The sequence below is a fragment of the Chiroxiphia lanceolata genome, chromosome 1 (assembly GCF_009829145.1).
Source record: "Chiroxiphia lanceolata isolate bChiLan1 chromosome 1, bChiLan1.pri, whole genome shotgun sequence".
In the NCBI taxonomy this organism is placed as follows: domain Eukaryota; kingdom Metazoa; phylum Chordata; class Aves; order Passeriformes; family Pipridae; genus Chiroxiphia; species Chiroxiphia lanceolata.
Window position 1 is genome coordinate 54,833,074 of NC_045637.1, and position 24,481 is coordinate 54,857,554.

Sequence of the window (24,481 nt, forward strand, 5' to 3'; positions counted from 1 at the left end):
CTTGCCCCGGGGGTCGGGCGGGAGCGCGCAAGCGCGGGCCCGCCCCCCCCCGAGCGCGGCGGGCGCCGGCGGCTGCGCGCGCGGGCGTGTCCCCGCCCTCCGCCCCGCGTGGCGGCCGCGCCGGGATGTTCGTGGCGCGCAGCATCGCGGCCGATCACCGCGACCTCATCCACGATGTGTCCTTCGACTTCCACGGCCGCCGCATGGCCACCTGCTCCAGCGACCAGAGCGTCAAGGTCAGCGGGACCCGCCGGGCCTTGTGCCGGCGACGGGGGTGCCGCGGCACCAGCGGTGCACGGCCTACCGAGGAGCCGGCGGGGCCGAGGGGCTGCCGGGGGCTCGTCCCGCGGGAGACACTGGCACGGTGACGGGCTGTGGGTCCAGGAGGCTGAGGAGGCGGGAGGCACCCGCACATAAGGGCACGTGTGTTTGTGTGTTTGTGTGCGCGAACGCCTGTAAACACGGGAACGCCGCTTCCCACCCACGGCTCCACCTAGGAAAACATTCCCGAGCTCTTGTGGCTGCGGCCGTGGCGCTTGTTCTGTTGATTCAACTGCAGATCTGTATTTATTAACATTAAGGGGAGAGACTACTGCTTCATAGTGTAGCGCCGATAATCTGTATTTATTAAGGGAAGAAGATGTTATTTCATAATTAAGTGCCAGTAAGCAAAAGGCTGAAGTTGAAGTGCTCACGTGTGCTCTGGCAGATGAAGGAAACTGTAAAATTTTTTGCATATCTTAATTCCTTTAGAGGAAATAAAGTAACAGTTTATGTTTGTTTTAACGAAGAGTTGACTGCCTTTTCCCTTTTTTGTGCATAGCGAGAAGACAGACAAAAATTCAGGAGTTACAGGGGTTACGCGGTTACGTGGATATTTCTTACTAAGAAATGTAATTTAAAGAGCAGTCATGTTTTTCGTTAGATCGGGTGGATGGCTGAGAAAATGTGGGGTTTTTTTTCCGTAGAAAGCTGCGTCACATTTAGATCATACTTAAAAACAAGCGAGCAGCCCCTTCTCCCTCAGCACAGATTAAAAAGCAAATAACCAACTGCAACAACAAAATAGTCCCCCCCAAAAGTAAGCCAAAACCATGTAAGTCTTTGGTTTGGACTGACTACCTAGAACTTGCAGCCTAAAAAGGATGTTGTTAAGAAGGATGCCAAGAGGTAGGTAGAGTGCAGTGACTATGTTCTTCAGCATTGTAATGTTACTTTCCAATCATAACTGAATCCTTTATGAGACGGTCTTCAGAAGTTTTACTCTAACCAGAGTTTTACAGCACTTGTATGTGGCGTGGCTCTTGTTCTCATTATGTGGGCCCTGTGGAATAGGAGTTGGGGAAAAGTTACAGAGTTGGGCTCCAGTAAAGCTTTAAAGTGAACGAGTGTCAAACAGGAGTGGATGGCAGACTTCTACAGGTGTCTTTCATTTGTTTATGTTCATGACTTCTTTCATAATTTTTCAGTAAAAAAATCATAAATATGATGATGTATAGTAAATCAAGAGAGGGGAAGGTTCGGCATGTGGTTATAAATCAAGGCAGAAATATTAGAAAGAGAAACAAATCTATTCTCCCACTACCTTGATTCTTTTTGCTGTCCTGCTGTGTCTTTGGGATGGGTGCTGGGTGCTGCATTAGGGTTTTGCAGCCAGAGCTGAGCACCAGAGGACAGTCAAGGCTCTAGAGCGAAACTGAGTAGTGTACTTTTGGAACAGTGAATGAAGTATGGGAATGGCAATAATTTCTCTTCCATGTAAATTACTTTTTTTAAAGATAGGTGTCATACAATAGTGGATTTTGCAGGTGATGCCTTTTCTCCTGACCTGTAGTAGGGATATTTTCAAGGGTGAGTGAAGTGCAGTTGTGTACTGAGCCAAGTACAGTTTTCCAGATGAAAACGTCTAGTGGTATGCATGTATATTCTTATTTATATTTTTTGATGTGTATATATATATATGTATGGCTGTGTTTTTAAGGTACTATTTAGTAAGCTTTATTTGCAAATTGTATGATTGTGTTTTGATTTCTCAATAGGTCTGGGACAAAAGTGAAAATGGGGATTGGCATTGCACTGCCAGCTGGAAGGTTTGTATTTATAAAAATTACACAGACATAACCATAATTTATCCTTTGTTTTTGAAGAAACATGCTTCATTTCTGCTGACTTATATAGTAGAAATAATTTTGGTTTTTTGTAGATTCTGTATGTTTTACATGAAATACTTTTTCTCTGCTTTTATAAAACATCTCTAATGCCTCTCATTTAAAGCAGAGGCTAACATGCAGTCTTCTGTACTTAGTTATGTTGTCAGACTTCGGTATCAGTAAACATAACTGTAACTGGTTTAGGGAGTTGAAAAACAGTACCTTTGTTTTTAATTGAATATTCTCCTTTTTGCATATAGTAAGACTTAAAAAAAAAAAAAAGGGAAAAAATAAAAAGGAAGAGGTCTGACTGTTAAATGTTACACTATCTAACCTCTGGGTTTTTTTCCTCCAAAACCTTTCTGAGAACTCATATAGAGACTCTGCTTCATCTGGATAATTAGTGCATTCAGCTTCTGAATTGTCCTTAAATTTGTATTTATTAGGACCACAATGCATTCATACCTGTAAATGAAAATGCAAGTGAAGCATTTGAATTCCCCTTCTCTAAGAAAAGAAGGTTGAATAGGTAGAAAGAGGAGCTTCATATTAAAAAGAAGATAAGCAATGCTCTACATATGCTTTTGAAAAGTTTAGGCAAGCTAGAAGTAAGCATGATAATGGCTGAAAATTGACCAAAACCAAAGCACAACTTTTTGCGTCAAGGCAGAATCTTAGTTTGGAACTTAAAGTAGTAATAAATAATGTTTTGGAAAACACTTGTAATAATTGCCTTTTAAACACTTATTAATAGCAACAAAACCTTGCAGTGGTGGTTGAAATAAATGCAACAGCTGCTGTGTAACTTGGTATAAAAGAACGGAGCTTTCAAAGGAATAGGAATTCCCTTCTGCAGAAGCTCGTAAAAATATATAGTCTGTTGGACTAATGCAGTAAGTATGCTTCTCTACAGTGTTTTGTTGTTCTCTTGCAGACCCATAGTGGATCTGTGTGGCGTGTGACATGGGCACATCCTGAATTTGGGCAGGTCTTGGTTTCCTGCTCTTTTGATAGAACAGCAGCTGTATGGGAAGAAATTGTGGGAGAGTCAAATGATAAACTCCGAGGACAGAGTCACTGGGTGAGAGTTGTGTTTTTTTCTGTTAATATAAAGTGTTCCTGATTTTGCCTATGTTTTGTTCATTTGTGGCAATACTCCAATATAAAGTAAGTATTTTTACAACATTTGGGGAAAACAGCTAAATGGCAACATTCAGGCCAATCACTGTCACTGTTACTGGTGTTTCATAATAAGGTGTTCGCTGGCAAACAACTTGCAAACGTGAATTTCCATCTACGGTAGAATTTAAGTTCTCAAACAAGAGCTCGTTCAAAAATGTCTCATGCTGGTCTTTTTCGTCTTTCAAACAATAGATCAAGGTTCTTTTGGGAAATAAAAAATTTTGCTCAGAAGTAGATTTTCAGGATAGCATTTCATCATGGGAATTTTAGATCTAAACAGACTATTTTCCAGCTATGCTTTACGTGTAGTACTATTCCTGCCTCTAATGTTTTAAGTTGCTAAAATACCTGAAGTTTTCTACTTTCTACTAAAGTTTTCTAATGTTAAAATACATATTGTGAGGAGTTGGATTGTCAAGACTGTTGGCACCCAGTGGATTATGAAAGTTCACTTCTATGTGCAGTTGTGATCATAGTTTTCCGCTCAAACCAGGCTCAGCCAGGCTCTCTTGGCAGGAGAGGAAATTACTTGAAAAAGAAATGTTTACAATTTTTTCCTCTTTAGCTGTTCATCCTATCCAATGCCTGCTGCATTTACCTGTTCCCTTATCAGAAGCACTTATTTCGGTGCTTCAGTGAGAAAATGCTTCATGATAAACTTCAACAGTGCTGAATTTGGAAAGTGGTGTCCTTAGACAGGGCAGTTAATGTTGTCACCAGTATGAATGAAGAGGATAGTATGAAACTGCCTCTGGCCAGTACTTTTTTATTTTGTGCTTATATTACATGGTGATGCTTTTTTTTTTTTCCTAAAGAGCATAATCTGAACAATTCCTTTTGGTATCAGAAGTGTGATATCACAGTGAGGTATCTCTTCATGCTTGAATTTGCATCACTGTAATGATGATCTGTTATTTCTCCAATTTGTTGGTGAACAAAGATTTTTTTTTTTTTAAAGTTTTTGATGGAAGATGTTAGTGATCCTATGAAATGATGTTGTCAGACTTTGTTTAGCCTTCCTTAGGGAATAAATTTTTGATGGAAATTTCTAGCATTTCTCTGTAGAATCTCTGCCTTTTCTTTGCAGGTCAAGAGGACCACTCTAGTGGACAGTAGGACATCTGTTACAGATGTGAAGTTTGCTCCCAAGCATATGGGTCTTATGTTAGCAACCTGTTCAGCAGATGGAGTTGTAAGGATTTATGAAGCTCCAGATGTGATGAATCTCAGTCAGTGGTCACTGCAGCATGAAATTTCATGTAAGCTAAGCTGCAGTTGTATTTCTTGGAATCCTTCAAGGTATGTTATTAAAACTATAGGTTTTACTTTATAACTGCTTAAGCAGAGGAATGAGTTCTGAATTTTTGTGGAATAAATCCTGTGGAGAAGATTGAGTGTGCGCTTGGGTACATCTGAAACTTTCTGCTGAAATTTCTTTTAATAAAACAAGTTTGTGAGAGCCAGAGAAATGTTACAAAAAATCCTCCTATGCTCTGTGAGGAAATATTCCCAGTTTAATTATTTTCAACAAGTAGCAACCTAAAAAGCTACAGAGTGCTTTTTATTTATCCCATAAAACTTTACTGGGATTTTGATAAAAGAAAGTGTAAAGGAACAATTCCTGTGTTTTTCTTCTTTCATTTAGAATGATGTTGCAATAGATAATAATTTTGAAAACTCCAAGAAGCACATGAACCCTACCAGTGCAGCAGAGTAAAAGGAGCCACAAGAGCTTCCTATTTGCTAGCACAGATATGAAGCCCAAGAGTTGTTCTTTTAGTTCTGTCCTCAGGGGCTCAATGATGTACTTAACCTTCTTGAACTGGACAGAATCAGAGGGGAGTCCAGTGGGGTAGTCCCTATCCAACAGAACACTTGAATGCAGAGGTTCTCCTTTGCTTCCCGTCTCACATCCTCCCCCAGCAATAACAGGAGGGGAAAAACAATGCAAGGCTGAACTGCTTTGGATTCTGTTCGTCCAGAAGCACTTAATTGCTTCCCCTGTAGACATAGTATTGTGTCCTGCTGATCCAGTTATTCTTCTATTCATTAGTAATAGTCTGTGCTGGAGGTTCAGAGTACATACAGGCTTTCACTTCAGTGCGTGGAATAGGGTTAAAAGTTGATTTAAAAACTATAGTTCATATACATTTAGCTTGTGTAAGCTGTCTTCCAAAACCTGAACAAAATGACACTAATCAGTCATTAAAAGCACTGCAAAGAGTGCAGACTGTGCCATGAAACTTGTGGCAAATGCTAGACTGCACCATGCATATATGAAATCAACCCTGCTCTCTGGGAACATCATTTTGAATTGCCAAATAATGTTTCCTAATCATTTCACCATGGTGAATGTATATAGTGGGCTTTTAAAACATCAGAGTGGAGATACTGGTAACTATGAATAGCACTTAACTTGTTTCCTTGTGATGTTTTCCCTTGTCATATTTTTTTGTTATTGTTTTGGGGGTTTTTTATAGTGTTTTAAATTTAAAAACTGCTTGGTGAACTTTCGTGGAATCATTTGTGAATTTAACAGTATTTGTTTTTGCGTTTTAGCTCTCGAGCACATTCTCCAATGATAGCTGTAGGAAGTGATGACAACAGTCCAAATATATTGGCAAAGGTTCAAATTTATGAATATAACGAAAATACCAGGTATGCTAAATGACAATGTGTAACATTTGTGGGATCATAAAGTAGTTTATAATATATGGTCTTTTATTTCTGTTACTAGATGTGAAGTAGTAAATGATAATAGCTTAATTTTGTCTATGAGCCATTGGATGGGAAAAGAGAGGAAGACCTCAGAATGGCAGCTGATGTTTACAAACATGATATTGATAATTTTATTCCATGTCAGTGAAGAAATGCCACTGTTCTTACCAGAATTTTAAAGGAAGAATTGTTTCGCTGTCTCCTAATTTATATTCTTAATTTTGCACGTGGAATTAAGAGGACAAAGTTGAAATTTGAATTGTGTTGCACGAGGCACTGTTTTGTTCAAAGACACCTTCAAATGATTTTAAAGGCATGATTATAATAACAGAAAGTCCTGTGAATTTCTAATGTTCTGTGAAAGTTCACACAGTCAAGAGTTCACAGAACCAGAAAAGGCCAGGAAGTGTGTGCACCATCACTTCAGTTAAATAACAGAGAAATTGTGTTTGATTCAGAGTGATTGGTGTGGGAAAAGAGCCAGGGTGTTTTGTGGATTTATGCCTACCTTCAGACAATGCTCTCCATGCATTAACAATAAAGACAAGTTGCTATAACTTACCTGGTGGTAAATAAAAAAATGGGATACATGTTTATCATACAGCAGAGGAGGCAGGTAGCCGTCCGCTTACAACAGAAAATGTAGTAAGTTGCTGAGATGCAAATTCCCTTTAGATTTGTGAATGGAAGAATCTTTTTATTTCTCTTTTCCAACTGTGGACGAAATGTTCTTTGTACAGGAATCCTTGCTTTGTTGTATGATTTAGCATACTGGTTTTAGTGGTTACTGTATCTGATGTATTCGATTTCTGAAGAAATCAGCTTGAAATTATTACTTACAATTTATTTTAAGAAAATACTTTTGTTTTTGCAAGTCTTATGTATACTTAACCCTTTTTCCCTGTTCCCCTGTGTCTGGTTTATATAACCTGCATCACTGGCAGTTTTGATGGCATTAAAAGTTATTTTCCTATGCTGTACAGAAAATATGCAAAAGCAGAAGCTTTGATGACAGTCACAGATCCTGTACATGATATTGCATTTGCTCCAAATCTGGGAAGATCCTTCCATATCTTGGCTGTAGCAACCAAAGATGTACGAATTTTCACGCTAAAACCTCTAAGGTGAGCTTAAGAGGAAGATGGTTTGTTATGATGTGATATTATGGTTTTATTTTAGTAGTATCTATGAAGGAACAGTAGTAACTTAATGTATGCAGGATTTTTTTTTAGCAGCCTGATTTTTAAGATGACAAGATTGTGAGCAAGTCTGTAATTTTTGTCTAAATACCCTCTTAGCACTCCTCATCTAGTAACAGTTGTATAAACTGCTTGAAAGATGTATCCTCTCTTCCTGTCATCATGTTCAAACCCAGACCTTTGAACAGGTGTGTGCAGAACTATCACTTTTCTCTTAAACAGGAAAGAATTGACTTCATCAGGAGGATTAACAAAATTTGAAATTCATATTGTGGCACAGTTTGATAACCACAACTCCCAGGTGTGGCGAGTGAGCTGGAATATTACGGGCACAGTGCTTGCCTCCTCTGGTGATGATGGCTGTGTTAGGCTCTGGAAGGGTAAGGTTACCCACTTGACATATATTATATTAACTTTGTAGTATGCTGGATATACTGGAGAAATTTTACTCAGAACATAATTTTGGAGGGAAAGTTCATTTTAGATTTGTGAATTTTTTTATATTTGTGTTTACATTTCAGAAAAAGAAATAACCTTCTGTGCTGGAACACTTGCATGATTTAGGCTGTTGCAAATAGTTGTTCCTGTACCCTGAAATTGTTTCACCAGACTAGAGCTATATAAAATTTTAATTTTACAAAGTAACATATGTACTGCATTACTGTCTTTTTCTGATGCTAAACCCAGAAAATGTCACAATGTTCAGGCAAACTGGCTTTTTTTCAGTTTACATTTCCAAAAGCAACAGCAAACCCACAAAACCAAAAAAAAAAACCTGCTAGTTTCCTTATACATTCGCATTTGTTTCTCAGTATTTTAGTAGTGAAAACTGAGTTTTAAGTTGTGGATAGGCAAAGAGTGTCAGACAGCTAAAGGGCCAGATCCTCAGCTATTTGGAATTTATATTTTGGCATTGAAGTTCCATTCTGATTCACACCAGGTGTATGGTAGTTGAAACATATTTGTAGGGAATGCTGAGCTTCAGAAGAGAAACTAACAGTTTTTATACATCTATATTTGCAGCTAATTACATGGACAACTGGAAGTGTACTGGTATTCTGAAAGGTAATGGGAGTCCGGTGAATGGTAGTTCTCAGCAGGGAATTTTTAATGCCTCTCTAGGTTCAGCCAATACAAGTCTACAGAATTCACTAAATGGATCATCTGCCAGCAGGTAGGTTAATTAGTAAGGAGACAGAGTTTCAGTAAATGGTCTCTTCTCTGAATCTTCTTAATTTCACTTAGCTTTCATGTTTGTTTTACATTTTTTCGAAGTGCAATACTTCTGCAGGCTTTTCTGATTTTGCTTTGTGGTGTTGTCTTGCTGTACCACTGTTAAGGGGAAAATGAACAAAACTGTAAGCCACACTGAATCAGAATGTGTAAATAAGCAATGTAAACAACTATTTTCACTTCTAGTCCTTTCACATTATTAAAAACAGCATTTCTGAAATAGTTTCAAAGAAGAAGCTTCATCATAACTGCTGTATAACTGCCCTTTTGCTTTAGATTCATGTTTAAAAGTGAAGCAAAAATACCAGCAACAAACTCTGTTTTTCACTGGGGTAATGTAGCAGAAGGGAAGGAGGAAAAGCTACTTCATAATGTATGGTTTCAACAATCAAATACTAGTGTTAGTTTACTTGCTTTTTGCAGGTGTAGCATCAATTTTGTGTTTTTTTTAATCTTCCTTATATGGCATTTGTATTGCAGATAATTTGTTTTAATCTCTGTTAGGTTTTTATTCTGTAATAATTGCTGTTTAGTAGGTAAATTTAACTGCCTCTTCTGAAAAAGAAACATTTAAATTTGTGCACACCGAAATGTAGAAATACACTGAGCCCCTCCTCTGCATGGCGGAGTCTGTACAATCAGCTTTACAGGACTGTAAATCTTATGTAAGGACTAGATGTGGCCAAATTCTGTAGCCGCAGTTTCCAAGTTTTGTGGCCACCTTTATTTTTTTTCTATTGCCTTGGCACAGCTTCCATTTCCATCCGTGTGCAGCTACTCATGTGGCTTTCTTTCGGTTTAAAGTGCTGATCAGTGAAGTTTGCTTTTGGAGAGCAGCACTGTGTCATCATTCCCTCGCCTCTCCTTCCCTTTCAGCAGTCAATCCTGAATGCCAGTTCTGGCTTCCAGATCCCTAGCTGTGTTGAGCAGAGGAGGGCTTTCACATTTTCCTCACAAGATAAATGGGACAGCAAGGGGTGGTAATGGTCCCACAAAAAAGGGCATCAGAATCGTATTGGTCATCTGGTTCCATGTTCTACTTACAGTGTAGCAAAAAAATGCTGAAATACAGCCCTATCTTGGGAATAGTATATTCAGAGCTGTGTAACTCTTTGTTTGGGCTCCTGTGGGGAACTACAGGCTATTTTATACTCGTTTTGCATAGGGTGTGGTTTCCACAATCTCCTTATCTAAAGTGTGCTGCCAGCAAGGCTGTCCTTCCCTACCCCACCCCTTTGGTGGTGGTTCTCCTGTCCCTGAAATTGGTAGTAAGCCATTGTGAATCTGGAACTTCTAGCATTATTTTTAGACTCCCTCAATTGCTTTGCATTTTGGAGGGTGTTTTGTTTTTTAATAAATTATTTTTGGCTCCAATTTGTAACAAAACGTTAATTCCAAAATTATGTCATTGGCTGTGGAATTCCCAAACATATGGTGTCTTGTCCTAGGATTGAGCCTTACTATAAAAAATATACGCCTTAACTCCATGTTTTTCTCTGTATTAACACTGCCTTGAATTGCGTGAGCACAGTTGTTAACTTTTGTATTAGTGTTAAGACGCTGATAAAGGTTGATGTATCGACATTGAATAGGTATCTTACACATAATTTATTTTGTCTGTGACTGTACATGCTGTTTCAGTGTCTATACATTTAAACACTTAAAACAGCTAAAGAATATGCAGATCTGAAAAAGTTTGTAAAAGCACGATCACCGCACTGGATTTGTACTCAAAATTAAGTTTCAGAACAGGTGATGTAGATTGTTGCGAAATAAATCAGTAGGGCTATATTGTTATGTTGATGTAATTGCGTGTCTAGATTTATGATACAATTTCCATTCTCCATTTGTATTATGTCCTTTTTAACAGAAAGCAGAGCTGATACCAAGCTAACTGGAGTAACTTTGGTGTTTTGCTGCTTGTTGCATGCACACAGGAATGGAAAACGAACTCCTTTTTCCCCTCCCCAACGCCGTTTGACCTCTCCCAAGACACCAGCAGCCTGCTAACTACTAAATGCTGTTCAAAAAGCCTTTTTAAAACACGTTGTGTACACTTTTTTGTACTAGCCTGCACAGTTTGATACTATTGGAACTCCTGATAGAAAAATATTTGGAGAGGCTTCTTGTATTGGAAAAAAACCCATAAACAACCCACCCAACCCCCAAAACTTTCATCAGAACGTATTATATGAAAGCTTGTCAAATTAAAAGACTAGTTCATGATTAAAAATGAGAATTTTTGTCCTTGATTGGGATGGGAGGAGGGAAATGACCATTATAATAACTTCCATTAAAATTGTTTTGAGAACCAATTTGTTTTGCATTTCATAGCGTTCAGCATTTGATTAAGATTCCTAAACATTACAAGGTTGTAACTGCTTTGTAATATATGAAACTGTTAGTTTAAAAGGAATAAGAAAACTGTTTTGACAATTGTACAGATGGTAGCTATCAGTAGTTTGGGTATTGCTTCATTTATATCCCTTAGTATGACTTCAAATAAATGTTTTATGAGTACTGTCATACTTTTGTCATCATAAGAGAAGTACTTTTTCTGATATGTATTTGTACATTCCTGTGGTAATAGTTCCATGGAGTACCTAAAATTCTCTAAACATAGTATCCTTAAAAAATGCAAACACTTCAGCCATATAAAGGTAGAAACCAAAATACAGCTTGTTGTGAATTGTCCCTTAATTTCATTAATTAGTTTAAGAGCTGTTCCTTTCTGTAAGTCCACAGAACTGTAAACGAGAGAAAACATCTGTAGGTATCTAATATAATTATGCTAAAATGCACAAGTGTTACGGGTAAGTTCTAATAAAAACAGCAGCAAAATGACGTGAAGTGGCATAATTCCGAATCTTGCGCTCACCAGGAATCTTAAATTTACTCTGAGGATTTTGCAGCAATATGTAAATACATACAAAGGCTGTATTTCATTGAAAATAGTTATTCTCTATAAATGTGTATTAATGCAAAAACAATGGTGGTTTTACGTCTATTCTAGAAACGCTGTGAAGTTACTCTGAATTAGATGCATATGCAGAAAATGTACTTTGATAATATTTAATGTATATTTTGTGTCACAAATGAAGTGTTACTGAAGGCTGTTAACAAATCACAGAAATTCTGGGAGAATGAAAACCTGTTAATAGCTGTACCACACCATCCTTTTGATTTCCAAAGCAATCCATTCTTTTGTAAAAATGTATACTAGAACTATGACTATAGTATTCTTTTCTATGAATTTCAGTGGGAAAGACTGTATTATTTTGCTTTAAAGAACAATTTCCAGATTTGTCTTGTTTTGAATTACAAGCCTTGATTTCTGCTATTATGTTCTATTGGTTTTGGCATGGATATACTAAAGCCTTTTTTTTTTTCCAGCATGTCTTTTCTCCCCTTTGGTTCTCCTTGTATTTACTACCTTTCTCTTTTTTTCTTGTTTTGTTTTTTTGTTTTGGTTTGGTTTTTTGTTTTGGTGTTTTGTTCCTTTCTTAATTGTTTCAGGTATTTCTTTCCCCCTCTGGATTCCCCACGGGCTGGATCGAGATGGTCCAGTCATGCCCAGCTCCTTCCTCCTCCTCCTCTGATAGAGCAATCTTGCGATGCTGACACTGCCAACCTCCAGTATCCTCACCCTCGCAGACGATGTGTATCTCGGCCTCTTAATCTATTACCTGAGAATGAAGGGGTTTAACATGTTGCTTTAAATAAACTCTGAAGGGCCTTATTCTGGTGTTTGTGAATGCTTCCATTTCTGGCTGCCTTTGTATTCCTTCTCTTGTACAGAAGATTTTAAAAAATTTGGGACATTCATGCATGTTTTGCAGAACAAACAACAAGATTTAGAACCTGTTACTTGTGTATCAAAGGAACATTTTAATTTTTACCCTTTGAAGTATGGCAACACATACAAACAGTATTAGCCATGAGCTATTTATGGAGTGGCTGCCTTCGATGTGCCTGTCCTTTTTTCTTTTTTTTTCTTTCTTTTTTTCTTTTATGAAATCAGTTCAGTACGGCTTTAATTTTTTCTTTTTGTATACTGCACTGACACGTGAAACACATTCTCAAAATTAAATGTGCATTCAAGAAATTGTTGAGAAAAGTTGATACTGGATCAGCTCATAAAAGAAACAAAACCATTCCTGTGTATACTGCAGCTAAATAATTTGGCGCGTTTGGTTTTACTTTAGAATTTTCCATCTTGCTGTATAAATATTTAAATTTTATAATTGTGTTTGACTAATAAACTTGTTCTGAAAGATCTGTATTTGTACAGTTTTCCTTGTAATAGGTTGTTTTTTTTTTAATATGTTCCTGATGAAGGAGGGTTTTGGATTCAGGTGTCCATTCTCCTAGCTCTGCTTTTGTGCTGTCACGTGCCATTCCAGATGTGCAGCTGCATATTACATGTGCAGCACACAGAATGTGCTCCAACTTTTCTAATGGACGTGCTGAAGGTTTGTGGGGACTGCTAGAGCTGTTGGGTTTCACATTATCTCATAATTCTTTTTCAGTGACTGAATTAATCACTTAGGACTTTTTGAAGAAAGAGCGCTGACTTAAAAGATGTGTTCCAAAACAGGAACATTGTTGCTGTGTAGCTGCATGTTGGCATTGACTCAGATGTTGGTGCAAGACAGGTGGGAGGGTAACTCTGGACAAAGAGAATGTAGTAGTTCTAGGGAGTAGCATTACTGTACAGGATATAATTGCTAAGCTTGTTTGGCAGATCTCGGGGGAGGAAGGAAAAAGGAGGCTTCTGTGCAGCAGAAATCCAAAGTGTAATAGTGTATTTCAGTGTGCTTCAGAATGGGTTTATGATATTTCCTGGAGTAGAGCACTAATATAAGGTAATGGAGAGGGCAGCCTGCATCCTTCCAAAGTGACAGCAAGTTCCTGTGAGTTTTACTTGTATTCTGAAAACTTTATTTGTTCAGATCCACCACTTCTGTTTCCTTATTTTTCTCTGAGGAGTCTAGTCTCAATTTACTAAAAAACCACGAGGTACACTGGTGTGGAGGAGTGGTTGCTGACGGTGTGTGAAGGGAGGCTGCTGATACTTTCCAGCCAGCAGGAACAGAACTGTGGAAGAAAAAAGTTCTATACCTTTTTACCAGAAAAAGTAAACACTTATAAAACTGTGCCATACTTCATAAACAACAGAAATGCTACACGATTAGAAAATAAAGTTTAAATGGGGGGTGGGAAGTAACTATTCCTCTGGGAGAGAATGAATAATTAAAAAAAAAACAACCAACAAACCTTTCAAAACTATTATGCTGGGATTCATTCCTAACAGCTGTTAGGAACAAACTGTTTCTGGGTATGCCAGCAGCAGAATGTACTTTTGAAGGTTTAAGCCACTTGCAGAATTTCTGTCTTAACCCTTTAAAAGATCACAGAATATCTAGTGATAGTAATAAATGACAATTTTTTTGCAGCTTTTGTGCATTTTTGCAGCTTCTAGTGCATTTGTTTACAGTTTAGTCAGCATGGTCACATTATTTTCCTCTGTGATGAGCACATATGGTCAGATATCCTAGTTCCATTCATAATTCTTACTAATGGAAACATGCTATTACAGCTGCAGTGCACACAAGTCATGTTAGGATGACCTGGCCAAGTACTTTGACCTCTACAAATGAACTCAGGCTGGTTTTGTGGCTCATGCCTGCCTTTCCCCCAGCCTGTTATTTTGTACTGACCTCTCTCCAAACCTGGGCCCTTCAGTCCCTGTCTTTGGCTGTCCACCTCCTCTTCCTCAAACTCATGCTTCCCTCTTTATTCGTCTGTATTGCTTCCTTGACTCAAAACTCTGAACTGTACTTTCGTGCAGGATCTGGGCCCTTGGGCATAAGCAGCAGAACCCCTAGAAGGGAAGGCAATTATAGAAGGGCTTAGGAAGGGATGATTACAGCAGGTACTTGCGATATTTTAAATGTATACAGCACTTTGTAAGGCTTCTGTCCCTTTTCTTCTGAAAGAAGATACACATTATCCCTTATACTCTTTCTAGACCACAGAAAGAGCACCAGTTGTGCTTGGACCGCATCTCAGCTTGAACTTCTAGGACTAGAAGTTTTTGGTCTTGTAGTAGCCTTTAGGCTTTGGGGTTTTTTTCTTTTCATGTGGTGGTTTTGCTTTTGTTGTTTGGTTTTGTTTTGAATGTATTTGAACACAGTACAAACTTCTGATGGTGTTGAATGTGTGGTTTTTGCCTTCTCCATATCAGGAATACAGCTGTAGAAGTGCACTGTAAAAATGTCCTGGATAACACTGAATTTTATGTAGATCTGTTGTTGTCATACACACACACAACATACAGACTTTGGAAGGCACCTCCTGCCTTCTCATCCTCTACTTAAAAATCCCATTATATTTACTCTTCAAGATGGAAATGAAGTTTTCCATGTACTGTATATAAACTGAACCACAAGAAGTTCCACCTCAACGGGAGAAAGAACTTGTTTACATTGAGGGTGGCAGAGCACTGGATCAGGCTGCCCAGGGAGGTCATGGAGTCTCCCTCTCTGGAGACATTCAAAACCCACCTGGACGCGTTCCTGCTCCAGGTGACCCTGCCTTGGCGGGGGGGGGTGGTGGTGGACCAGATGATCTCCAGAGGTCCCTTCCAACCCTAACGATTCTGGGATTCTGTTGATCAGCCTCATCTAAGTGACTCACGTGGTAAAAACGGGACATGTAAACAGTGAGGAACACAAACAACGTCTGTCTTATAAATAAACAAAAGTCATATAAATTAGTCCGACTGAAGCTTTTTTTTTTTCGTTTTGGGCGGCTGTGCCCTGGCCGAGACAGCCGGGCCAGGTGGGCTGGTCCTACTCAAGACATCCCGGGTGGGATGCTCAGCGGCCTTTTCCCTGGAAGACCCCAAGCTACTCGCCGGTACCAGGATCCAAGCCTGGCCGGCCTGAAAGCAAATACCGGAAACAAAACAAACCGATGTTATTATCTCATTCCCAAAACACCCCTCAACGTCCATTATGCCGGGAAACATCCCGCCCTTCCCGCTTCCCGCCTAACGGACGCCAGAACGCGGCAGGGGGGGCGGGGCTGGGCGGTGCCGCGCGCCCTTCGCCCAATCAGCATCTCCGCCGTCCCTCCCCAAACTGCTCCCCCGCGGCCGTGTCCCGTCACCGGCCAATCGCCGGCGCTGTTTGGGGCTCTCCCATTGGCCGGGCGGGAGGGGGGGCGGGACCGGGAAGGTGTGGGAGGTGCGCACGCGCCCCTGGCGCTGGGAGGGGGTCGGTCCCGGTCCCGCGGTGGTTCCCGCGTCGCGCCCGGTGAGCGGGTGGCGGTGCCCGCCCGGCCTGCGGGGGCGCTGCGGCGGCGGCGCGGAGCGGGGCGGGGCCCGGGTTTTGGCGGTCGGTCCGTCCGCGGGCGCTCCCGCTCCTTCGGGGAGAGCGGCGGCGGGGGGACCCTTGGGAGGGCAGAGCCCACCAACCCCTTCCTGTTTCGGGTACAAGAGGGTCGCCGGCTCCCAGCTCCGGCCTGCGCGGCGGCGCGTTGCCGGTGAGCAGCCGGAGCCCTGCCACCGCTCCCGGGCCGAGCGGCGGCCCGGGGGGACACACGGGGGTTGTGTCGCCTCAGGTGCTCGCTGCCGGAGCCAGGGAAGCAGGAAAGCTCTGCCTGCCTCGGTCCGGGCGGCTTTACAGCCTAAATATAGGCTGGCGCGTCTCGCGGCGCCGGCTCTCTGTAGCTCGCGGGAGCGCTGCTCTTTTCTGGCAGCCCAGGAAAGCTGTAAAACAAAGTCTTGGCGGGAGAGGGTCGGGAATGGTTCTTAAGCACGTTTGTGGATGAAGCGAGGTGATTACCAAAGAACATCGGCTGTGAGGTGTGAGTAAAGCATGTTGGCTTGTGTAACTCTGTGTCTGTGTTGCTCCCGCTGCAGATGCTGCCGGGCCGGGGCTGATGGTGTGGCCAGGCCGAGTGCTGCTGTTCTGAGCAGCCTGTGCAGAATGATGGAAGACTTCAGGAATATCGCCGACGAGACGCTCCCGAGCTTCTTGGGCTATTCCTTGAACAGCAGCGCGAGTGTCGCCTTTGAGAATGTCACTGTCGCCTCAAACCCAGGATTACCTGTGGCGGCCTCCACTGTTGCCAGGAGCCAAAAGGGGTGTGACAACAGGTGAGACTGCTGGTAAATGCCACTCAGCAGGGTAAAATCCATTTGAACCATTTGAAACGTTTAGCTTTTTAAAGGAAAAAAAATCTTTTTACAGATTATTTGGTAGCTGCTAAAGCTATTTACTAATCAGTTGCACAGTAATTGGTAAATGTTGGTTTGTCTGTGTTACCAATGAAAAATCTACATGAAACTAATGCCTAATAAAATAGTTAAAATTTATTGAAATTACCCTTTAAAAGAGTAATTTCGTTTTTAGACTGATAACAATCAAGTTTCTTTTAAGTCAACTCTCTTAGTATAGTCAAGTTTGAAGTACTATAGAGAATAATATATTTTTTATGTATGTGTTCTCTTGACTCTGTTAACTGTTCATCGAATTTACCTGAATCTGACTCATTTTAGAAAGGGTAACGTAAGAACTAGAGTTATGGATAAGGATGAAATTCCTAAGCATGAATAATTAATTTAACACAATTTATAATGTTTTGCTCAGCAAGGAGTAGAGCAAAGAGTAAAATTAGAAACCTTTGCTCACTTAACTGCTGTCCTGTGACTTAACAAGAAGTAGATCAGACTTAATACTCTGGTCTTTCCACAACCAAAAGGTGGTTCCAAAAGGGTACCACTAACCATTAAAATTATAATGTGGTATTTTTCTAAAGAACTGCAGAAGGCTGGAAGAGATCATGCTAAAATATTAGAATAACTTAACTTACAGGAGATAAGCGGACATCAATATGATTTTTTTTATACCATTCTTTGGAAAACAGGCGCAGTGCGTATTAGAATGATTCTGATTCTGATGTGTGTTTTTCCTATCCAAATTTACAGGCTTTCTGATAACTGTGCATCCTATTTAGATGGAAAGCATTCATCTCCATCAGGATCTTCTCACAGTAGTCAGTCAGGTCCTGAGCCAAAGCAGGGACTTGCTCTCTGCTTTCCTGATGATGTGTAAGTAGATAATTAAAATCTAATTCTGTTTTAAAGTGCAGGTACCAGTGTGTAGAATGTAATTTATATGTACTATAAGCTAATTATGGACTACTTCAGAATTGAATTGCCCACCTCAGCAGCAGCTTTTGCTACTGGCCTGTTGATGACTATAACTGGAGAGCTCAGCTGTGCATTAGCCTGTTAGCTTACAGTGTTTGACAGACGGGGCAGCTTTTCCTACTAAAAGAGGGATAGTGGCAGGCCATGTGTAATCATCCTGTGCAGTGCTGCCACTTAGCCTGAGCAGCATTCTGCTGTTTGATTGACTAATTGGGCTTCAGGTACATGACAGGAATGAGTGAAGTGATGTTTTCTAAACTGTGAGATTCTGTTTTGTTGTCACACTAATGAAAAATTTCCTAAGCATGAATAATTAATTGACTTATTTGAATCTGACCTGTATTTACCTAGTTTACTTTACAAATCTGGAATTAAGCTGATCTTTCTGGTTCATGTCATGTGTGTGAATAATATCTTGCACTGATTTAAATCTGCTCTGAATAAGTATTGTGCAGTTTGCATACAGAAAGGAGCATCAGTTTCTATTAAATTTACCTTCCTTGTAGCCTCAATGATTGCTGTTTTGTAGGAAGTAACTAATGTCAGTGATACAATTGAGGGAGTGTTACTAAGCGGTGGAAGCGTTGGAAGCTGTTGCATAGGTTATTCTAACTAAGGTCAAATTTGTTCCTGTTGCTGTGATGGAAACTGCAATGTGTGTCTTTCTCACGGATAAAATTGCAATCTAGGCAGTATGCCCCTATAAAAACAAAGAATATAAGATTTGAGAGGGAGTCAGTGTCTTGATTGTACTGAAGTAAAAAAAACCAAACACCACAGAACATGGAATAGTTGCACGTTAGGCTTTCAGAGTTAGTTTCATTTATTTATCTAAAATGTTGAAGCAAAAGTATGGTTCAGTTCACTCAATGTGGAAATTTTAACATATGACATAATTAGCTTATCTACCTGTGTGGAAGTTTTGTAGAACCAGAAGTGAAGAATAACATTCCTGCAGAATTAAAAAAGGTGTTACTTAACTACATATAATTTCAGTAAGTCATGTTCTTTATAATTTAGTCCTTAATTTAATATTACAAAAAGTTTGCTGATACTGTGGACTTGGGAAAATCTTCTCTAAGATTTGACTTTCTCTCAAATGGATCATGGAACTTGCTCAGAGTAGACCCTTTGTACAGAAACAAAAGAGAAGAACAAACAGGTAGAGAGGCATATATTGCACGAAATTTAACTATTTGTTTCACAGTTTAGATTGTGAAACTGAAGTCCTTGTAATCTTGATATTTTTTTCTTTATTGTAAAATGACAGGTCTATAGAATCTCTGCTCTTGGAAACAGCTGACTGAAATGAGGCAATTGGAGAATTTATCAAATCTTTCTATAGAGAGATGTTGTATACTCATGTTGGTCTGTGTAGCTCACTGATTTTTAATATCTTTTTAGGGATGTTGCCACACAAGTTGTAGAATCTCAGACAACTTGTGTTAGTTTGAAAGAATCCCACTCAATGTATGGAGAGCAAGATCAGAATGTCACTGAGTGTTCAAGTCGCAGTCAAGGTACCTCACGTGAAGTCTTGCCACCTGAGCGATTGGAAGGTATTAAATTTGGGGAAAAATTTTATACTTATTGTCATTGTAATTAGCTTTTTATGCTACAGATGTCTTCTCTTGACCCTTTCACTGTTTTATGGCAGAGTATAAACAGGTTCTGAAAAGTAATCTCTTGGATTTGAACAAACTGAAAACCGAGAAAGCTTGTAGTTGCCTTTATGTTCTTGGATTTTTCCTCAAAGTACAAAGCTAGACAGGAAGCTGGTGAAAATAATGTTTGCTGTAGAGCAGCATAATAGAATGCAACTAGTATTCTGACTTAATTCCAGGAACTCTGTGGAAGAAGTGTATGTAACTTGTCCTCTACCCCTTCTGTTTTAGTAGGTGTAAGGCTGTGAGATTGTATTTTAATTATCTCTTTTCTTGCCCTATTCCAACCTGTAATAGAGGTTTTAACTGCAGCTATACGATCTGGGAACATACTCTTCTAGTGAGATGATGAATGAAAAAGTGGTTTCAGATGCTTGCCGTGAGAACTATAGTTTGTTTGAAGCATGAACAGAGAGAGTAGTGTAAGCAAAAGAATTTTCTGCAACTTATTTTAAAAGCATGGCTATTGATATTAAACTTGTTTGGGGTTTTTGCTAATGCCAGTCCTGTGATTAAATTCTACTTATTCCTTATAATTTAATAAATAGAGTTAGTAAATATATGCTTCTAGTAATTACCTTTTCTAAACTTCGAGTATTTGTGGAAGTTTTTTGTGAGGTGAGTATTAGTAATTTTGACAGAGAATGTGTTCAATTAGAACGTACTATGATCTTTAATATAAATGGACCTTTATGAAACACACTTCTAACAGGGAAGTGTTGACTTCAGTCACTAACTGCTGTACTCTTGAGGAAGTGGCAGTAACTGTGGCAACAAAATCATGGTGCTTTGGAAAAATGGGACTGCCCAGTGTTTGGACTTGATAGTAGCCGGTTAGACTTAGTTGCTTGGTTTTAACTTATTGTTTATTCAAGATTTAGTATCCTAGTCTAGAAATTGCCTTTTATTCACATCTGTTACTTAAGAATTAGGAACCTTTTTTTGCTAAAATCTGTATGTGCGTGTCTAAAAGGTTCTCTGTCTTGTTTGGATTATGAGTGGATGTAACACAAAGACAAGTGGAAGCTGCTTAAAGTGATCCAAAAAAAGAATTGGCCCAGTAGGTGAAATGCAATAGTGAAACAGAATGCTGCTTCTTACTTCTGCTAGTGCAGCCTGGGACTCCTTCCTTTTTTACTCTGCCTTGTAGAAAACCTTAAGGCAATAATTGTCTTTCATAATTTTTAGAGTTCTAACCCTGATGAAGCCTTTTTAATTACTCACAGATAGTTTATGCCATTGTTACAAGAATGTGTAAGCTTTAGTGTTGGTAATATGTATGTTTCAGGGTTATTTTTGTGGTGTGTGCCAGGACCTTCAAGAGGCTCGGTCTGCTGTCGTAGAGAATAGTTGGCACTTAGGAGTATAACATGAGAATATAATAAAATACTGATTACACTGCATTCCTTTGTTTCAGATTTGCCAAGTGGAATATGTTTTCTTCCAGACATTAAGAATAACCAGGTAAAAGCTTTTCTAAATACAGTGAAATTAAAGGTTTTCTAATATTAATCTTGTAATTAAGCCTCCCAGACCTTCTGTGCGAGGAGGATGGAGGGCATTGAACTGTGTTTATTGTCTTGTATCATGTATCCCTTAAGTTTGTAAAGGTACTGGCATGCTGGTTGTGTCATGCCTCTCTTTGCCTCCATTTTGCAGATCACTTAATATAATAAGTACCATGGCAGCATCAGTCCATCCAATCTTCCTCAGTTGTGAAAACTGTTGTTTGCTCCTAGCCTCTGCTGTCTTATAGTCCTTTGTCAATGTAAGGACCTTGCATTTTATCCCGTTGTAGTTAAGCTTAGTGAAAAGCCTTTTGAGGAACTGTTTGGAATACTTTTGGAAATTGAAGTAGACAGTATCAACCTGATTTGACTTGCCCCTGTATATGTTTGTTGCTTTGAGGACTATGAGTTTAGATGACTTCTTCGCTGTCCTTAACATTAATAACTGCACCATTTAGAAGAACACAATCTTCCTGCTACCTTTGTATTTGTGCGTGTGTATCTTTATCCCAGAGCTAGCAAATAGCTGCAGGTGTTGACAGGTAGGGTTAGGCTTCAGCTCTTTTATCTACTGTGTTAGAGAAGCTGACAGCTGTGAACACAGAGATACAAGGCAGACAGGAATGGGAGATCTCCTGGTCCTTGTAGAAAATATGTGTCGAGCTGCAGCCAAATGCTGTCCAATATGTACTCCTTAATATGTCAGCTGGCATTTGCTGAATTCATTTAGTTTTCTTGCATTCTGTTCTTGTAGGGCCCACAGTGGTCAGTGAGTTACAATCAAATGCTCTCAAGCTGTCTTCTAAAAACCATAATTCAAGTTCCCTTCAAATTCTTTGCTTTCTAAACTGTGAATTTTTGCTGTCTGTCAAAGATGAATCTGTTAATCACAAAGAATGTGAGACTAAATCCAAACCAGACATTACATTGTGCTGTTTTTAAAAATCATTCAGATATAGAAAAGATAGAACATTTACAGTTAGGTAGATTCAGCTGAAATATTACTTTATCGGTAATTTCGTGTGCTCGTTTGGAGAAATTTCCAACAAAATTGGATGAACAATTGCTGAGGAACTACTGTTTTAGCGGCATAGGAAACTATTGAGACTTGTCTTTGTACTTTAAGTTGGATTGCAGCTCAATAAATGGAGGAGGGCATTTTTTTCTAGTGTAAACTCTTTAATGCAGTGGTTCAGTACTTTAATTTTGAGGTCTTTTAAGTTTGGTGTCATACAGATGCTTTTTCCCCTCTTTCCCTCTTTTGATCGCTGTGTTTCTTACATGCATCCATTCTGGAAGCCAGCAGGCAAAGTCCATTGGAACTAGAGTGTTTGCTGGGATAAGTAGGAAAAAAAGTGTATGTGGAGTTTTGTAATATTATTAACCTCGTTAGTTGTTTATTATTAACTGAATTTATACAATAGCTAGTAACTCCCAAAAACATTTCTCTATGGGTGCTTTTCACAGATTGGTCCATCTGAACCTTCTGAAAAGTTGATAGAAGGTGAAATCTCAAGTGATCACCTTAGCAATAGCCTTTCAAGTTTTTTGGAAAATGAGAAACTCTCATCTCTTCCAAGTTCAGACGAAGATGCCACTGGTAAGCGTGTTTATAACCCTTGGTAGTTGAGTCTATAATTGTGACTCAATGTTATTGCATACTTTAGAAGGAAGATATTGTTTTACTGAAGTATTTATTACTGGTTTATGCTGGATGAAGAACTAGTGTAGCAATATGAAACAAAACTCTCTTCTTTGGAAAGCTGACTATTTTAAAATTGCAACAGGACTAGGTGGCTGTGGAGTTTGTCAGAGAAGTTCACAATTGGAATTTTAATCTAAAGTTAAACAACAGTCCTCAGGTACTGTGAATCAAAAATACAGATAGAAATGTGGGCTTTAATTTAGTAAAGTGGTAACCCTAGCTACAGTTTCAGTTCAGCTTGGTAGAGATAAACTTCTGTGGTGAAGAGCATGCAAGAAAAATTGTGTCTTGGAAAACTTCTCACTTGGCAAATAGGAATAGTATTGTTATCAGTAGTAGCACTTAACATTTTTTGCCACTGAAATATAGAATATATATGTGTATGTTTCAGTCACTTTCTGGGAAGTTTTAATAATGTTATATACATTTTCCTTTTAATTTATAAGTACATATATGATTTACTAGTTGGGATGTGGTGGTGTATAGATGTGTGAAGGAAGATGAGTTATTTGATAGCCTGGAAGTTAAAATGGTAGCTTGTGTCATCTGGTTTTGCTGTGTATCACTAGTTATGTGGTAATGTTTCTGTGACCCAGTTATTTTAAGGAAAAACAGGATAATTCTGATCTGACTGTGTGTTGTGAAACTCAATGTATTAGAAATTATGGAGCTGTTTTGATAGTATGTCAGGTGATATAACATGACCATTAAAAGTAGTTATTTTCTTCTCTTTCAATAGATGATGATATTGATGATGCGGAATTCTTTGATAACGAACTAGAAGCCTATTTTGAGCAGCTGATAAAACCAGAAATGATGAGAGGAGACACCAACCTGCAGAAACTCTCAGAATGCTGGCGAGCGCTGAAGCTTTCTGAAAATGGCTTATTTCAAGTAGGTTTAAAATTCAAAGCTCAGTGTACCAAATGGTCCTCGAGCATGTTAAACGAACTTTCAGTAGCTAAATTTGTTGCTATTCTTAAATAGAGCTAGTTTTAACTGTTTGTTTTGGTTTATTTTTTTATTTCTATAGCTATTAAGGGACTTCTTTCCTATCATACAGCGAGTTTATAAATACTCTCTTTGATCACTCCTTTTTTTTAAGTCTTGGATAGCAATGTCCAAAGTGTTATTAAGTGCACAGCGTCACAGACTTGTGTTTCCAGGAGAGTGAGTCAGTCTCTTAAATAATTGGTAAGTGTGTGAAAGGTAAATGTAGGGCAGCAACTGGCTGGCTTGTGGTTTGCCTTTGAGCAACGGTTAGCTCCCTTGCAAATAGGTTGCCAGGGATTAAGTGCCTTTCCATTTTCTTGACTTTGCAACAGTGGATGCAATCCTGGCAGTCTCATGCTTGACCAGAGTGGAAAAGTGTGATTGATTTTAAACAGTTAAATAAACTGTAGCTTCTGAAATTTCAGAAATTTCCCAACTGACATCGATTTCCAGGCTGTGGGAAGTGATGTTAACCCTGTACAAGTAGTTGGCATAGGTTGCCAGTTGCTGGTCTATGGCTGTACATGAAGAAAGGGATAAGTGGTTTAAAGAGTGAGAATAACAAGAGTTTTACTCTCTGATCTCAGGTCTTCTCTACTGGTGTAAGATCTTCCTGCTGTACAGTGTTGTAGATAGGCAGTGGGGCTCTGAGTTGGATTTGGAGTCCTCATCCAACAGTGGGTAACCAGAAGGGAAAGAGGAGTAGCACACTGCTCATGTTAGAGGGAACGAGAGCATACAGCAGGAAAAAAGAAGGGATCCTTCCATCTTCTTTCTGCCTTTGGAGGCAGGTGCATGGATTGGCATAGCCAGGAACTATTGTCCATGGTGGTGGTGCTGGCAGCTAGAGATGCCTATGGCAATGGCACAAGTAAACAAAGTATGATCATATCTTTACTACTAGGAAAT

At 39.4% G+C, this 24,481-nt stretch overlaps 2 protein-coding genes across 4 annotated transcripts in view; both read left to right on the top strand.

Annotated features, from left to right (window-relative positions):
* Positions 1-88: 88 nt before the first annotated feature.
* On the top strand, positions 89-12,764 carry SEH1L (SEH1 like nucleoporin). Of its 2 annotated transcripts, none has more exons than XM_032699200.1 (9): positions 89-236; positions 2,040-2,090; positions 3,085-3,231; positions 4,420-4,631; positions 5,892-5,990; positions 7,034-7,174; positions 7,472-7,629; positions 8,273-8,423; positions 11,999-12,764. In XM_032699200.1, the coding sequence occupies exons 1-9, from the start codon at positions 126-128 to the stop codon at positions 12,186-12,188; spliced, it is 1,260 nt and encodes a 419-aa protein (XP_032555091.1). In that variant the 5' UTR covers positions 89-125; the 3' UTR covers positions 12,189-12,764. The 2 variants fall into 2 exon arrangements, with proteins under 2 accessions (XP_032555091.1, XP_032555098.1); XM_032699207.1 differs by having other exon boundaries at positions 90-236; positions 10,353-12,764.
* Positions 12,765-15,755: 2,991 nt separating this feature from the next.
* The window catches only part of CEP192 (centrosomal protein 192), a 60,944-nt gene continuing 52,218 nt past the window's right edge, over positions 15,756-24,481 (top strand). Inside the window, exons 1-7 of one of the 2 annotated variants that reach the window (XM_032701806.1) lie at positions 15,756-15,801; positions 16,410-16,646; positions 17,478-17,600; positions 19,107-19,261; positions 20,784-20,830; positions 22,342-22,474; positions 23,319-23,473. In XM_032701806.1, coding sequence (XP_032557697.1) covers positions 16,477-16,646; positions 17,478-17,600; positions 19,107-19,261; positions 20,784-20,830; positions 22,342-22,474; positions 23,319-23,473 — 783 coding nt within the window. In that variant the 5' untranslated portion in view covers positions 15,756-15,801; positions 16,410-16,476. Of the gene's footprint in view, positions 15,802-15,993; positions 16,031-16,409; positions 16,647-17,477; positions 17,601-19,106; positions 19,262-20,783; positions 20,831-22,341; positions 22,475-23,318; positions 23,474-24,481 lie in introns of those variants that run through there. The other variant, XM_032701815.1, reaches the window with a different exon arrangement.